Source organism: Sciurus vulgaris (assembly GCF_902686455.1).
Source record: "Sciurus vulgaris genome assembly, chromosome: 5".
Classification (NCBI taxonomy): domain Eukaryota; kingdom Metazoa; phylum Chordata; class Mammalia; order Rodentia; family Sciuridae; genus Sciurus; species Sciurus vulgaris.
The window spans coordinates 149428354-149446939 of NC_136465.1; the positions used below are offsets into that span (position 1 = coordinate 149428354).

Below are 18586 nucleotides of genomic sequence, written 5' to 3' on the forward strand. Positions count from 1 at the left end.
GAGTGTGACTGAAGAGCAGCAACATAAATATCCACACACATTCCAAGACCAAAACAAAATTCTAAAAATACGCTAAATGAATTCCACAAAATGTGTGATAAAGCACCTCTGTAATCCCAGAACTGATCAATTTGAGACCCTGGATAAAATTAACCATGTGCTTTAAAAACGTCCTGAGGATTGGCCAAGTCTGGCAAGCTTTCTCCTCTCCACTCCCTACTTCATTCATTAGATGAAAGAATTTCACACATCATCCCACATCAGTGTAAGATGCAGAGAGAATATCTAAGTGTACACACTAAAAGATTTATGGAATTAAAAGCTAATAGTGGACAATATATCTGTAACATTTGTTCATTGGTGCACTTCAAACTACTTTTCATTTGGCAGCTATTCACAGAGATTCCTATGTGCTTTCTGATTGGGCTTAAAGTTGGTATTGACCAGAGAGAGTTCTCTCTGAAGGAAATGAGGGGGAATATTAACCAGTGACTCCGAGGGTGAAAAGCCCTGGCTTGTAACCTTTGCATGATATTCACATGGAGTATTCACCCAGGTTCTTATCTCAAAAGCTTGATTGCTTTTGTTTTCTTCAACATGTATTAAACCACACTCTTGCCAGAATTAGAGGAACGTGCCCAGAGAATAAAGCCTTCCTTTCTTTTTTATGTTTTCAGTATTGACTTCCAGGCTGAGCAGTGAGACTCATCTAGAGCCTTGTCGTTAGAATTTGGGTATCCAGAAGGAATACCAAAGAGCATCTGGTTCAGTCCCTCCCATTTCCTAGAGCAGTGAAGAAGCTTCTCCAGGGTTTCATCAGAAACATCAGAAACCAGGATTCTCGCCCACTCACCTAGTTCCTCTAGCGGTGAGAAGGGTCACAGTATATACAATTGGAATACATTTCCTGGTGGGTTCCCCACCACTCAGTTCTCACATCTGGACCAGACACATTAGCTCTAAGATTCAATTAAGAGATCTCCTGGAAATGGAAATAGCTCTTTCTTTGTTTAATGAATCCAGTCTACAAGGAAATGCAATATTCTCCATGTCATTTAGTTATTGATAACTAAACAGCAAATGCCAATTGCCAGTAGTGGACTTCTTCACTGTCCTTCTGGTATTTACCTGGTGGCCTGCCACTCTCAAACCTTACATGGGTGGGAAATTAAAAACTTCCTCTAAAAGCACTTGGCAAAACATTGTGCATTCACATTGCTAGTGTAGGTTTTCCCAAATCTTGACTTTTGGATGAGCTGGATTTTCTAACAATTTATTTCGATCCTTCCCTAAACAATTCATTGGATCTTTCTGTGTTCACTTTTTAGTAGGCAAACTGTATTTTCCCGTTTGAATTAAAGTGATGTAAAAACCTCAATCTAATTAAGATGCTAATCAACCCAAGCACTACAATCCATGCTATTACCCAGGGAAGACCTAAAAATGGCCACTAAGCCAGACCTAAAATAGCACAGTGAAGGGACATCATGGGAGTGAGGGCAACAATAATTGATAGACCAGAGGTTCAGACTTGAGTCTCAAATCTGTCAACTGACTTTGTGATTTTAGGGAGGTCACTAAAGCTATTTAGGGCTGTAATTTCTTCATCTATAAAATAAAAGGGTCGATCTAATCTGTGCAGATCAGTATGGGAGTTACTACCCACTTGTAACTTATCACTAAAAACAAGGTCTAATGAGACTGAGGAGATAAAATTTTAACTTAACTATCACTTTATTTAATTTCTTTATATTTAAAAATCAATAACTTTTTAAGTGTATTTGGAAAAACTTAGGTATGCGTACCTGCATTTTTCAAGAGTGAATTTTATGAAGAACTAAATATGGAGTAAATATTTCTGACGAAAATTCAGTGTCTGAACTGGAATGAGTTGCAGGTGTAAAATCTCCAGTTGACTTTGAATAATATACAAAAAATAAAATATTCCATTAATAATTTTTATATTAACTAGAAGGTTAAGTGATTATATTTGTGTATATTAAGCCAACTAAAATGTATTACACTTAATTGCACTTGTTCCTTTTTGCTTTTTAAATGTGGCTACTGAAAGAATTTAAGATTACGTTTGTGGCTCCCTTTGTGTTTCTATCAGACAACAATGGCCTGGATGTTCTGAACAGTGTTTTATTATATCAGTTATTAAGATGGGCTTCTGTACTGTAGTTTGAGTATACAAAGCACTAATTAAAAATAGTATTTAATGTCCTATTTTATTGATTTTATACTTATTTCTTTAAAAAATCTTTAGTATTACACAGGAGGCAGGTAAGCAGATTTGTTTACTGGGCTTCTTTTTCTAGGAAGTACAAGTACCTCACATCATAGGATGGACCTTACGAATGCATCTTACAGTGCAAAATGCATAGCCAACTGAATGATGCTGGATACCTGACTCAATAGGTCAATCAGAAAATCCCTGCCAAAAGTCCCTGATAGTAGTGATAGGAACTGAAACCAGTCTCTAAGCAGAGAGGAAGCTATGTGAATTTTGGAGTTCTGGGGCAGTTATATTCTACTGGGTAACCTGAACCATGAAGAACTCTTTTGCACAGGATACAAGAAAAATCTGGAAAGATTCAAAGATGGGAAAAGCAGAACCTGATAGCTTTCTAATGCTGGTTCCAGTCCTGGCCACATTCTAAACTTGGGTGTCATTCTTTTCTTTAGTATCTATAAAAATAGGACTGTGTGTGTGTGTATGTGTGTGTACATGTGAGTGGGTTAAGCTTCAGTTCATTATTGTTACCAAGAACAACAGAAGTCTAAATTAATAAGATGAGCTCCATCAACACTTGGAAATCTGATATTTTTGCCGGTAGTTAAAAATGCATATTGGTAAGTAGATTTTGAGTAGCTACTATATGCATTGGGTCGTTACAACAAGTGAGGAAATAGAAAGAAGTAAAGGATTTTATCCCTGCTCTATAGATAATTAAGATATAGTAAAAAAGAGAAAACATAACAAAATAATACTAATGCCATTGGGCAATTACTATATGCAGGACAGGTCTTTTATATCTTATTTCTTAGAACAATACTTTGAGACAGATGCACGGCGTATACAACATTAAGCTGAGATTTAAGTAGTATGAACTTGAACCAAAATGAATAGCTTCTGAACAAACTCTATAAAAATTAAAAGTTAACTATAAGGTTAGGTCCCTATGACAGGTATAGTATCAGTGTTGTTGACCATGGTGTCTCTACTATCAAGCAAAATGCTCAGTATAAAGAAGGTATGACATCAGTTTTCCCTGGCCATACATACATACAAAGGAGAGAAGAGAAAGTGTTTTCCAGAAGAACAGAAAAAGGCCTTGTGAGAAAAAGAGATTTTAAGATGACCTTGGAAGAGATAACCACTAGCCTGTGTTCAGTTCCAAAATATGCCATGATCTTATGGGTAGAATTTGGATAAACAGATGGGAGAAGAAAGGGCAACCCTGGCAAAGGGGAGCAGCACCCAGCAAAGCCCTGGAATTGGAATATGTATGATAATTTTAGGAGGCAGAGACGCATCTATCTCAGATGGCAAGTTTGTGTTGGGGAATGATGTAATAATGAGATGAGATGATTAGGGTGAGGCTAGATCATGAAGAGTCAAAAACATCAGGTTCAAGAATTTGGCTTTCAGCCTTCGGTAAATGGGAACAGTGAGATGGTTCTTAAATACATAAATAAAAATAGCAAAACAGAAAGCTCAAGAAAACCATGATTCCTCAAAATTGCATAATACAACTCTTACACCCAAGATCTTCCATTAAATCACCCTTATCTAAAAGAAGATAACAATATTTGTGTTGAAGCACAAATACTGTGGGATGGGTTGCAGGCATCTCATCGGAATAATCTTCTGTACTTTATTCAGCTCAAATGTGCATCTTGAGGAAATTATGAGTGACTGTACACCAGGGAATTGTCCCCCTTCCTTCCTTTATTCACTTCCTTTCAGAAAATATTTACTAAGTGCTTGCCATTCATTAGACACTGATATAAGACACAGCAAAAAGAAAATACCTCCTCCCCAAGAAGTTTACAGTTTAGTGGAAGATTATCAATTAAATAATCCACAACAAAGAGGAAACTGCTGCTCTGAGGAGTTCCCTGAAAAGAGTTTAGTAGGAGGGTTTGGTGTCCTTGAGAAGGTGAGGGAAGCCTCCTTAAACAAGGGAAATTGAATTAGGAAAAGTGTCAGGAGTCACGTAGGCAAAGGACCACTCAGAATTCCAGGTACAAAGATAGTCACATAAGAGGAAATAGAGGGAGCAGGGAACATGGGAGGACCAGGGACTAAAAAAGGATATTGAGAGGCACGTCTTGGAGGCCTTGTTGAAGGAGAGTCCTGTCCCTATTTCCAAGATCTAATGGGAAGTCACTTGAGGTATGTTAAGAAGGAGGGGGGCGTGAGATGATCAAATGTATCATTATTATTTTTAAGTCACTCTGTCTACGCAGTTAAAATGTCAAACCCTTGGAGTATAAGGGGGATGGGAAGAACCCAGGGCAGCAGGACCAGGCCAAAGAAGGTGGAAGAGCCCAGAAGTGAAACCTTACATAGTGAAGGAAGGAGGCAGCAGAGGGAAGAAGGCTGGGAGGCTTCTTGTTTACAGAGCAGTATTGTATATGGCCAGTCACCTTCCCATTTAGCCATATCTTTCAAAACTAGCACCAAAATTTTTTAAAAACTCTTAATTAAAATCTGATGAAAGACTTGACAGTTAGGATTGCTTCAGGGAAGAATCATCTATAGATCTTAAATCTATGGGAGAAACTTTTCATTGTGTGGTGTTGAAGATCAAAGCCAGGGCCTTGCACATGCTGGGCAAGAGCTCTACCACTGAGCCACATGCCCAGCTATAGGAGAAACACTGATGAGGAACAGGGTGTTTACATGGTCTTAAAGTGTTTCCCCAAAGACAGCTAATTGTACAGAAACTGTTGAACACCTTAACCCAGATGACAGAAACCAACGGCTTTGTGGGGGGGAAGTGAACATTTTGTGCCTCTGGATGTGATAATCTGAGGTAGCACAAGTAGGATCATGACTTGGAGTGCATAAGCTCCAACAGTCAAAGGCCTGAACGAGACACTTTACTAAAGGGAGGGCTGTCTCATTCAAAAATTTCAATGCCATATCCACATGATCTATATTAATTTCCTATTGCTATTATAGCAAACCACCACAAACTTGATGGCTCAAAACAACACACATTTCTATTTTATAGTTCTCAAGATGAGAGATACAAAATAGATCTTAGAAAGCTGAAATCAAGCGGGCACAGAGGTACATGCCTGTAATCCTTGTGGCCCAGGAGGCTGAGGCAGGAGGACGGCAAATTCAAAGTCAGCCTCAGCAACTTATTGAGGCCTTAAGCAACCTAACAAGACCTTGTCTCAAAATAAAATATAAAAAGGGTTGGGATGTGGCTCAATGATTAAGTGTCCCTGAGTTCAATTCCTGGTAACAAAAAAAACAAAAACAAAAACAAAAACAAAAGGAGGGACTGTATAGAGGAAGGAGGGACTGTATAGAGAGAAAAGAGAGGTGGGAGGGTAGGGGGGGAAGGAAAAAAGTAACAGAATGAATCAAATATCATTACCCTATGTAAATGTATGAATATGCAAATGTATGCTGTTACTCCATGTACAAACAGAAACAACATGTATCCCATTTGTTTACAACAAAAATAAATTAATAAATAAATAAATAAATAAAAAACCAAACAAACAAACAAATTGAAATCAAGGTGTTCATTGGAGTTGTGGTATCTTCTGAAGGCTCTTTTCCAGTTTTTGCAGTCTACCAATGTTCCTTGGCTTGTGGTCCCTTCCTCCTTAAAAGCCAGAAGAGTAACATTTTCAAAACTCCCTCTTCAGCTCTGACACACCAGCCACCCTTTATAAAGCCTCCTCCTGCAAATTAGACTAGGCTCACCCAGATAATCCAGAGTAATATTCCTCTATCAACACTTTGAGTCATATCTGCAAACTCCCTTTGCCATGTAAGGGGATAAATGTACAGAAGAAGACATCTTTGGGAAGCCATCATTCTCCTGATCTTCAAGTGCAAATGATCCCAGATTGAATCTTGGGCCAGAGGAAAAAAAATTTATAAAAAGAGATATAATATTGAGAAACAGTCTATAAAGTATTATAATTATTGAAAATCTTCTGTAGTTCAGAGAATCATTCTTTACTTAGGAAATCTATACTGGTATATTTAGAGGTAAATGGCCATGATGTACACAACTTATTCAAGGGGTTCAGGAAAGTAATAACACGTGCACACACAGGAAAACATCAGTCGATAAAGTAGATGAGGCAGAATGTTAAAAACAGGTGATTTTGAATGAAAGGGTATATGATGTCCTTTGTATATGCTTGCAACTTTTCTGTAAATGTAAAATTATTTCCAAGTAGAAAGGTAAAAGAAAACTGTGTATATATAATTCACTTTAATTAAAAACTGGTGAAGAATTTTTACTCAAACAAGCGACTCATAGTTTATTGATGTTACAGACAACAGAATGAATGCAGATATGTGGCACAAATTCAGCAACTCAATTTTTGTTCTTTCTACAGTAACATTACTGGTAAATGAAAAGGCTAAGAAATGTCTAGGTATTTTTAAGGTTAGGAAGTTAAAGGGAATCCTAACCACCTAGTAATATTATAGTTTTGAAGGTTTTAAAATAGAATTGGTAATTATCATTGGATTTAAATACCAACTGGTTGATCACAACCTGTTATTTGCAAGAGGGAATCTGCTAGGTCATTTTCTAAGAAAGTCCTTAGGAAAGTAGACTCCCCTTTTCAGGAGTACTTACCTGATTTTTTAAAAGTAAAAGTTAACTGTTTTCTATTCCAGAACTTTTCTTCTTTCTAGTGCCAAAGGCAGAATTTTACTGCTTTGGCCCCAGGGAATCTTTCTGGCACCCACTTCCACTCCACCCTCTATTGTTTGAAGACAAGCTGGGACTCTGACCACTGACAAATAATCAGCGGGCCTCTCCACTGGGAAACTCCTCTGGTCTTGGCAGAAATTAACAGTTTTAAATGAAGGTAAAACAAAGGGTGAGACCCCCAGTTTCTGCTCAAAGCCCTACGCATAGGCTTGTTTTTCCTGCCAACTATGGTGGCCAAGAACAATGTTTCTGCAGTAGTTCCAGGACATCATGCCAAGATCAAATAATAGCGGACTTTTCTGAATTACAGAAACAGGCACAAAAAATGTGGCCATAAATTGCTTTTATTTTTACAACTCTGGCTCTTGCTATCACCAGCCAACACTAAAATCTATGATTTAGTGCCATCTACGACTATACCAGCACCAAATAATCTATTTAGTTATTTGCAGTTTAACAGTTATTTTGCAAAGAGCAGCAGAATTGTTTGAGTAAATTTGGCAATCATCAACCTAAAGGCTGATGCAGTCAGGAGCAGGGGTGGTTCTTTGAGACCTAGAACCTTCTCTCCCAGCACTTTCCTCAGCAATGAAATTGTTCAGATTCTCACTCTCTGCAACCCTGGGTTAAGAGTCAGAAGGCCCACGGTTTCTTTTCAAGACTGTCACTTTCTAGTTGTATAACCTCAGGAAAAATACAAACCTCCTAGGGTATCATTTATAAAATAGGAATAATAATAGTATGCTACTGACTTCACAGGGTTTTTCTAATCATCCAGGGAGAAAATATGTGACATCATTTTGCAAATGGAAAGGGTTATAAAAAGACCAGGTCAATGCCCCCTCCCCAATATTACCAGAGTTTTCAAGTTTATATGGCCATTGCCTAATTGATATGTGCGTGTTTCTTGAGGTGTCCAGCAAAGTGCTGGCTCTATAGTTTTCTTTAACCAAACATTTGCTGTCTGAGTGATCAAAGGACTGGATTAAAAAACTTTCAGAATGCCATAATTCTACACCTCTATTTCCAAAGAACTCTCCCTGACTCAATAGACTTTGAGCTAGGCTTGAGGAAAACAGGGTACCACATGCAGATTCATGTTCTAAGGACTTCTAAAGAATTTCAGGCAGTTCATGCTAAAATGTTTACTAGTTTAAAAAAATACATATATTGCCATGAACAGTCTCTTGAAATAAAAGTACTGTAGAGTCTGAAAGGCATTTTAAAGCACACAGTGATGTGCTTAAATTGGTAAATAATTTTTATTGAGCCACCAAAATTACTCAAAATGTAAAACAACTTATACATAGTCAATATACAATAAGTACTTGGTAAATTACAGAAAAATGTGAGTTGCAGAAAAGAAAGTAGCCCAGATGGTTTTCAATTTTCTCCAAGAATATAAATAAATGAACATGGAACAATATGTAAAAAGTATGATGAAAAATATAAGTGGCAACCATAGCCCCACAAGCTCCCTACCCTAAGCTATAGTCCCCAGTCCCTACACTAAATTTTTTTCTTTTTAAATTTTTTTTCTGTTTTGTTTTGTTATACATGACAGTAGAATCAATTCTGACATAATTATAAAATCATGGAATATATCTTGTTCTAATTCAGACCCCATTTCCTCTCCTTCCCCTTCCTTCTCCCCACAACCTTTCCCTTCCCTCTCTTGATCTTTCTGCCACGTACCCATAGTTATTATTTTTTAATTAATTTTATTGTGGATATACACAATGGTGAGATTCACTGTGGTGTATTCATATATGTGCATAAGAAAGTTATTGCAGATTTATTCCACTGTCTTTCCTTTTCCTTTTCCTACCCCCTCTCCCTTCCCTTCATTCCCCTTTGTCTACTCCATTGAACTTCTATTCTCCCCCAGCCTGACCCAACTTTATTGTGGATTAGCTTCTACATATCAGATAAAACATTTGACCTTTGTTTTTTGGGGTTTGGTTTAATATGCGAAAAGCTCCATAGCTTATGTATACAAGCTTATGTGTACATTGTGTAAAGTTGTAAGAACAGGCAGGGTTACTTTATCTCTTTTACACAACTCCAGGGGACGGTGTCCTTAGCTCAACACCTGAAAACATGCACTGAAATGAAAAATTGTAGCTCAGAATAATTGTTACCACTAAGAGAAAGTGGGAAGTCATGGTGTAGGGAAGAAGCATACATAGGTGTTAGTTATAATGTTTCCTTAAGAGTAAATATATTTGAAGCCAATATTGTACAATGGGAAGGTCTGATAAGCTCTGATATATGTGTATTATGCTGTTCTGCTTGAATTTTTTAATGTATGAATTCTGATACTATGTGATGAGAAAAACAAAACTTCTCAATTTTAGTAATAAAGTATTATAATCATAAGCTCATATTTTTATTATAAGGTTCAAGGAATCTATTGTACAGCTAATATGTTCAGAAAGAAAATATTTTGTATTCTCAAATAGGAATGAAAGAGACTTATATAAGACCCTTTCAGGTTTAAAAAAAATTGACATAATTTTATACTCAAACCTTTTTAAGAGAAGATCAGGGAAAAAGAGAACTATATGTTAGATCTAAAGAAGGTGACCTTATTTCCTTTGGGTGTATAGGTCTAAGGCTTGTGTGCTGAAATGATCACTGATAAAGTTTAGCAATTGCTTGAGGGAAAAAAAAAAGCTTAGAAAGTCAGATTTCAGGTCTGGGGAGATAGCTCAGCTGGTAGAGTGCTTGCCTCGTAAGCACAAGGCCCTGAGTTAGATCCCCAGTACAGCAAAAAAAAAAAAAAGTCAAATTTCAAAGATATCTTTTTCTAATCTTCACAATAGCAAGGCCCTATATCAGTATGAATGATTCCATATCTTCTTTCAGTTACCAAATGGAGACTTGGAGACGTACAGCTTACATACCAAAACATCCATCCCGGTGACATAGTTGAGGGTTATCAAATAGTCTTTTGGAAGATTTGCCACCTACAAAAGAGAGAGAGAAATTTCAAACACATCAATTGGTCATATTATTTATCCTCCGTTTCCCTTTGTAATCAAACACATTCTCCAAAAAACAAATTCAGTTATGGGGAACTAAGTATGACCTACTGAGGTTTGGAAAGATGATATGAACTTCAACTTCCATTTGTAGTCTTAGAATTCTCTTCTAGGACTAGTTTTCAACTTATTCCTCCATAGAATTAATAAAACAGCATGCTCATTTAGTCAGTGATTCTCAAAGCAGAACCTCAAAGTGATGTGTTACCATCAACAGAAAGCTGCTAGAAATGCAAATTTGGGGCCATTTCAGACTACTGAACCGAAACAGGTCCTGCATTGATGCTGGTGGATACTCTGAGTTGGAAGAACTAGTAAATAATTTAGAAAGAATGAATTTTACAACATAAATACATGCACTTACCTTGGGCTGAACACTTGAGATGTTTCAAGTGTTTACCCAGTTATTTTCAAAGGTTTTAAAACAATGTCAAACATAGTTTTGATATGAATCATTCTGGAATAAGTGAAAAAACAACAGATTTGGAACCAGGGAATTTATAAATAATCTAGACTCTCTGTACCTTGGTTTCTCTCAATTGTACAATGGAGATTCAGTTACCTATGTCAAATGATCATTTAATAGTTGAATGTGCCACAAACATTTTAAATAGTCAATCATGATTTTTACTGAGAGCTAGATAGGCAAATAATTTCGAAGCCATCTGACCACTTCAGCCTGTCTCTGAAGATGTCTTTTTCCCTACAGGAAGCTGAGATCATATGCATGTTTGCAGGACTAGGTCATCTCCTACAAGTCTTTCACAACATAAGCCATAAGTTTCATTTTGGTCTTGCCAATAGTGTACTGAATCTGAGAACTACATGGTAAGAAAACCATCCAGGCAAAGGCATAAGGAGCAATAGGGGAGCCAAAGTAGTAACTGGTCCCACTGTACTTCCTTCATCCAATTGCCAGTGGTACCACCTCACACTCATTTTAATGTTGCACTGATACACCTGGTTGGTGGCTCTTTCTTCAGCTCACTTGATGATAAAATAGTGAAAGTGTCTTTTATTGAATACTTCCTGTGCTCATGAAGGGCTTAAACTGCATTATCTCAGGTGAAGAAACAGAAGTTCAAAGAGGTCAAGTAACATGAATAAGGTTACATGGCCACCAGGTATTAAGTTGGGACTAAAATCCAAGTCCCCATTAGCAGAGCCTCCCTTGCCTCACTGCATGTCTTCATCTCCTCTCTAGATGCCTGCCCTGGGTATGTGCCACTGTAAAGTCTCCACCATTATCCCCCTTCATGTCATTCCTAGTAAGAGAGTAGAAGCTTTACTACCGATTGGAAACCTATCTGGGCAGCTACAGAAACTGGCATTTTTATTTTAGGGACTGTCTCTCTTGCCCTGTGCACTTAATTTTCTTCCTCTCCATCAGTCAGCTTCCTGCCATGCTTTTTTTTTTTTTTTTTTTTTGTCTTCTGAATCTCCATCCCCACCTTTGAAAAGTGAAATGACATAAGCCTGGGTGGCAAAGACACAATGGACTCCTTTGCAGGTATGAAAGCTGGAATATGAGACTGAGCAACAACATGCTTCTTCATTACGGACTAACCATGCAAACTGAAGCCATGCCACATGGAAGTGGCAGGAATGCTGAATAAACACAAGCAGGCAACCATCTAGCCCCTTCTGAAGCATAATTGACAGTATTTATAAAAGCTAAATATACAATGAACTGACAAAGTATTAATAAAACTTAGATTTAGAGTGTATACCTAAAAGATAGAAAAAATAAAAAGGATATGTTGGCTAATTCCATTTGATGAGTAATTTATATACAAAATGTGGTTCAAAGAAGTCAAACAGTTTACAAGAACTTTTCTGACCATGATGCTGAACTCTCCACTGTATCATTTGGGGGATATATTTCTGAATGAAGCTGATTCTTTGACATTTAATTTGTAGTGCGGCTTAAAAAATACTATTTTTTAAAAGAGCTTTACAATTGATAAGTTTTCATATACAGTCTCTACTACAATCCCACAAGACATATCTTACTAAGCTTATATTACAAATGAGGACAGAGAGCTGTAGAGGTTATCTGGCATCTCCAAGGTCACAGGCAACAGGAGTAACTACTAGAGGCAGGATATAAACTTGGCTTTGTGAGCTGGTGCCCTGCACACTGAGCTACAGAGTAGTTTCCCTGTAACGATTTTCCTGGCTTTCACTGGTTCCTTTCCAATTATATTTGGAAACAAACTAAGAAAGTCAAACCGTAGATATTTATGGTCATTTCACACATTATTATATTACTTTCTAAGCACTTATAGTATGTCAAATAGCATTCAGAAAGCACAAATAACCTTGCTATAAATTCAGCTTCTCTGATGCATATTGATCACTGTGGAAAGTTTTATAGAGTACAAGGAAACTTTGGCCCGGCATTCAGAAGATGTTACTTAGAGGCACTGATGTTGGGGCTAACAGCACAGGTTCTGAAAACAGATTGCTTATGCTGGATCCTGGTGCTGCCACATGCTAACTCAGAGGTCTTGGGAAAGTTTTTCATCTCTGCTAGCCTCAATTTCCATATGTATGAAATAGAAATTATAAAAGGATCTATCTAACAGTCCTATAAGGATTAAATAACCTGTGTGAAAAGAATAGGTATAAGCGTCAATGAATAATAAATGCAATAATGTAGGGCATTCTAAATAGAGAAGAGTCATGTGCAAAGGCAGAAAATTGAAAGCTCATGATGTGTTGGGAGACCATATAGATAATATGTAAGAAATACGCTAGGAGGTTGGGGATGTAGCTCAGTGGTTGAGAACTTGACTAGTAGGTACAAGGCTCTGGTTTCAATTCTCAGGGGTTAAAAAAAAAAATCAGCCAGGCATAATTGTACACACCTATAATCCCAGTAAATCAGGAAGCTGAGGCAGGAGGATAGGAGGATCACAAGTTCAAGGCCAACCTTGGCAACTTAGGAAAACCCTGTCTTAAAAAGGGGGAGGGTACTGTGGATGTACTTCAGAGACAGAACCCACCTGGGTTCAGTCCCCTGTAGAAAAATAAATGAAGAAAGAAAAGAAAGAATTATGTCTGGTAATCACATTAGAAGGGTGCCTACTGAATGCTTGCCTCAGGGGATCAAATGGCAGGCTGTGAGGTTCACAACAGTCCTACTACCAGGACTCTACAGTAAGTCCTGCAGCCTTAGGCACACCATATTGCCCCTGTGAACCTTCTACTCCTTTCTGTACAACAAAGGAAGTGAACTAGACAATTACTAAAGGTTGAGTCTGGTTTAACTTTGTGCTAAAAGCAGCAGTGCAACACTGAATGTGGCTGGCAGAGAAGAAACATGACAGCAAAATTTAGGAAGATTAGTATGGAAGGATGGATTAGAGGTAGAGGGAACAGAGGCAGAAGGTTAACAGACTACTACTAAAGTGCTGGAAATGTGTTAAATATCTATGCAGAGACTAGAAGTCTCTAGAAAAGCAAGAATTTGGCTTACATTCCATGGAGATACCCTGTTGGTAGATTTAAATAGCTAAGTAACTAAAGCTACATATTTAAATCTATTCTATTAAAGTAAGTTCAGGGTTAAAAATGGGGGGGGGGGTGTTTTAATTGAAGGATTTAATTGATGGGAAATTTTACCAAAGGTCAAAATTATTCCAAAGGGTTTTGATTTGAAGCACAAGGATGTCAGTATTATGCCAGACTATAAAATATATAAAACCGTAAAAACAAGTTTCTTGAATGGGCTGACTTTACTAGAAGGGCCCCAATTGCTCTCTTCTTTGATGTTCTGAGGATCGACCATACTCAGTGACACTGGGAAAAAACTGCAAACCAGAGCAGCATTCGGAAATGCTAAAAATTCATCCAAGAAAAAGTCTTTGCAAGCCAAATTGGCACTGGCTGCATATCAAACCCTGCAGGTATTTGGACTCAAGAGAAAAAACTTAAAAGTCAGAAGGCTTAACTCCCTCTCCTTCTCTTGAGGTCACTGATCTAAAATCTTTGACTCTCATGATTGAAAAGTCATCAAGGTCCCTAAGTCTCATGAAATCAGCAGCCACATGGACATCTGTGGCAAGACCTTTAGTAGTCTCAGTTGTCACCCAAGGGAGGAATTAAAATGTAGTAGTGGCTCATGATTCTCTTGACACTATTTATGAAATGCTCAGTGTATCTCAACCTTTATGGGAAATGAGTTCATGGTTTGTAGTCTCACAGCAAGCAACGTTTACGAATCATGGTTGCAGAGGAGAAAAAACTCAACACTTCTATCTAAACACATAGTTCACTTATGTAAAACAGCTAACTATAATGTTGATGGTCTAGCCTTCAGAAATAACACAGGAAAATGCTTTTTTGGTTGTATCTCTTGAGAAATTATTTCCCATTAATACTGAGTAAAAAAAATCTAACTTACTAGGTCAATTACCTTTAGTTTTCAAAGGTGTCTAAGTGGTTTTTATTTATTTTTTCTTTTTTGAAAGGTAACTGACTTAAAAGAATATTAAGATGACAACTTGAGAAGACTTTTCTAGATCATCTTTCTTCAGTGAGAAATACCTAGTTTCTTATCAAACAGGAGATTAAAAACTCTTTAAAAAGATTTTTTTGTCTAGTTCACATTGCTATGGTTTCAACACGGTTTATTCCCTCTGAAACTCTTGCTAAAATTCAGTCTCCACTCTGAGATACCAAGAGATGGGATCTGTGGGACCTTCAAATGGTGGTTAGAGCTATGCTCTCAGGAATGTAATAATCTATTTTTGCAATTAATGAGTTAATGGGTGACCTCAAGAATGGGTCTGCTATAAAAGCCAGTTTGATTAGGTCTTGCTCTGGCTCCGTCTCTCGCCATGTGACACACTGTTGCTGGGGACTCTGCCATGAGAAGGCATCACCAGATGTGGCCCTTCAGTCTTGTGCTAGAACTGTGAGCCAAAGTAAATCTTTTTATAACTTACCAAGGCTGTGGCATTGTGTTATTAGCAAGAGGAAATAGACTAAGACACTTATGTACAACTTATGATAATGATTACAATTAAGTAGTATTAACAGAGCTTCTACAATATGATAGCTTCCTAATCACAAAAAGATAAGGTAATTAGTACCCGGGAAATAAAATCCAATACATTATCATGATAGTTCATAAAACACAGTTGAAACTTTCATCTCAATGTACTTGGGAATGTATTATAATACAAACTGAGTTCTTGTGCTCCAAAGATAGGGAGTCATGGGTTCAAACCCCTATTTATCTTTCTGTTTCTCAGGTGATGATGGTCAGGTTACTAATCATCACTAGATCTCAGTTTTCTAACTGGGAATAGAATTAATTACCTGATAGGATTGTGAAAATCAAAGGATACAATCCATGGTATATTATAGTAATACATGACCTTGGAGATTAACATGATCTTTGCCTGGTAGCTGGATACTCACGCCATCACTACCACTTTAAAAAGGTATGAAGCAACAAGAACTAACATCCAAGTGTTTTATCTTATGGAGGAATAAAAAATGTTTTTCTCGTGATAAGGTTTATAAGATGGGAAGCCATTTAGACAGTTTTTTATAAATATTATTTTTAATATTTCTGTCCTTGAATTGAGCTTTAAATAAACTTTACCCACTATAGTAGCAGAAATTGAAATGCCAAACATCACAATCCAATAAAAATAAACTTCCAAAACTATTAATTTAACAAACTGTTGCTCTTCAAAGACCAAAGAGTGTTATGTGAGACCTCTACTTTTGAAAAGAAGGTATGCATAAGTCATTTGAAGAAAAGCTTAGAAATCATCTAGAAATCCTTCACTTGAATGCTAAGGCAATGCATTTCAAAAAGCATACTATTTGAACAAAAATAAAAATCAGAGTTAATCACAACAGTCCAAAGTGTTAAAATTTGCTATCTGAGGATATATTTATCACTTCTCATTATGTTAATTTCCAAGGTCATGCATTGATATAATCTTAAAACAAGAGCCTACCACAAGACCAGGAAAACCATGGGCTCTTTTGTTCCAATTCCAGTCTACTGACTTATAGGCTGACCTTGAAGATAGTAATTCAACTTCACCTTTATAATATGGTGATGGGACAGCAACCTACTTTTAAGAACATTTTGAGAAAGACAAATACATCATTCAACAGATATTTAAAGACAACATTTTTTTAAAGTACGTAAGTCACATTTAATTAAATTCCCTCCAAATGAAGGAAAAACATCACAAATGAAAGAAAGAGTACAGAAAACTAATTTCAACTATTTCAATATTTGGATTCCTCTTTACATGAACATCAACAAGTAGTAATACCCTAACTATCCATAGACACAAGTTTTTAAAGTTTGATTTATCCTCTTCCTAGATACTTGACTCTTTCCTTAGATTGGTCTGAGTTTGCCATTTAAAACAAGTCTTGCAACATATTTCAGAAACAAAGCAAAACGTTCTGTAAATAGATGAACTATTATGCTAAGTAAACATGCCAGAAGGATTTCAAATAAAAACCATGGGGACTGTAGGGGCAGTACAAAGTGTCCAAGAAGAAATTAAAAAAAAAAAAAATGTAAAGCCATAAATCATGTGCTTCAGTGACATGAGAATCACCCCATGCAAACAAACTTAAGGTTTGTGGGCATAGTGCAAGTTGTCACCTAATTCAAGGGCAGAACTGGTAGAGAATGCAAAGGAATAAGCACTGTTGAAGAAATTCACAAGGTGGAAACATACTGGAAGCTCATTTTCTTTTCCTCAAATAAAATGTACCAAGGTTATGCCTGCAAAGCAAATTCCTCTTATTTTGTACAATCTCCCTCAGTCCACGCATTACTGAACTACACCAAGAAGCACATCATTATGAAGAAATATAATTATAGGATGAAATTATTTAAAGATGAGAAGTGCTTACAAAGTTCTCTAATTTGGTAGTTTTGTTCTTCTCTGGGGTCATAGACTTCTCTGAGGTTTGATGAAAAGGACACACTTTCTCCTTGAACATGGACATAAATCCCAATTCAGAGGCCCATGTACAAACATACGAAGTTTATGAGTCCAAGATTAAGAATTATTGATCAAATCCATGTTTCTAATTTTAAAAATCAGGAAACCGGATCCCAGGGAGGGTCAGTTATCTGTCTGAGGTCTGACAGTCAGGTAATCTTGTAGAGCTGGTATTCAAATAACCTGGTGTTCCTGACGTCATCAAGATGCTTTGCCCTTCCATTCTTCAGAGAAATGCTGTGATAGGGGCCATATAACTCAATGGTCATGCTGTGTTTGAATTAGTACAACGAATGAGTTAGGATGGAAACACTTAGCTTCTTTTCAAACATTAAAAAAAAAAAAAAAAAACACCATAAGCATTAAGCATCATAGCTCAAGCTGTCTTGGAATTTCTGAGCAAATTACTCTCTTGTGCGTTGCTGTTGGAAGCATCAAGGTTCCTACAGCCCATTGTCACAAGTTGACATTCTATTTCTGCAGTAGTGCCCTTATAGCTGTACCTTAAATAAGTACCTAAGAGACTGTGATTGGATGGTTCACAGGTGACATCCTACCACCTCTGGCTGAAGAAGGACTGTCACACATTCTTCAATTTGAATCTTTTTTCATGCCAAGTCTTATTCGGAAACTGAGACATATAAGCAAAAGGTGAATGGCTTATGTAGCCAGTTTGAAAACTGTTGCTCCTGAAGACAACATTGGAAATGGGACCAGGAGCTGAGTTCACCACCCTTGTGTCTCATTTCTTTCTTTCTTTATTATAAAGAAGTTTGTTTAGATTACCTCTAAATTCCCTTCCAGATCCAGTACCCTGTGATCCTACAAATTCTCCCACTATTACTACCACTATGAATAGCTAAGAGATTTGGAGGGCACTTAACTATGTTCCAGCCACTGTTCTACTGACTCAATTCTCACAATTACTCTATGAGATTAATTATTATTATTACTATTAATCTCTGCATTATAACTGGCAAGGAAACTGAGGCACAATGAGAATGTGATCAACATATTAAACATATTTTTAAAAATAGCTTTTCTTAATCTACACCATAAAATTGGGAATAAGTGCATTCTACTGTTATGTGCAACTAATTAGAACAAATAAAATTAAAAAATTGGGAAGTAGGAACTGAGGTACAGAAAGGTAGTTATGCATTCAAGGTCAAAGAGGTGAAATTTGAACTCAGATCCTCCAGATTCCCCAAACTCATTCTTTTAACCTATGAATTTATTTGCAGATTGGGCCCTGTGTTATATACTATGTTTGTCATCATGGGGTTGATGACATGCATTCATATTTTTATTTAAAAGGCTTATCTCCCAAACTAGATTGTAAGTGCTCTGAGCTCAAGGATTGTTTTATATGTTTCTATATCCTCCTCTACAAAATACGGGCTATGAACTGTGTAGGAACTTACTCAATTAAAAATGTTCTTCTGAACCTATTTTTTGTTAACTTGACTTATTTTCAAGTGGTTTATTAAAACATATTGTCCAAAGAAAACATACTAATTTCATTCCAGAAACTCTTAAAATTGTTTACCCCTGAGTCAACTATTAGGAGGAAACCCCCATTCTTCTTCTTCTTCTTTTTTTTTAATCTTATTGATTTGAC

General features: G+C 36.8%; 1 protein-coding gene across 2 annotated transcripts in view; it reads right to left on the reverse strand.

Moving 5' to 3' along the window:
• The window catches only part of KITLG (KIT ligand), an 82636-nt gene that overhangs the window by 28123 nt on the left and 35927 nt on the right, over positions 1-18586 (reverse strand). For both annotated transcript variants that reach the window (XM_079139212.1, XM_079139211.1), the window contains exon 3: positions 9833-9895. In XM_079139212.1, coding sequence (XP_078995338.1) covers positions 9833-9895 — 63 coding nt within the window. The remainder of the gene's footprint in view (positions 1-9832; positions 9896-18586) is intronic.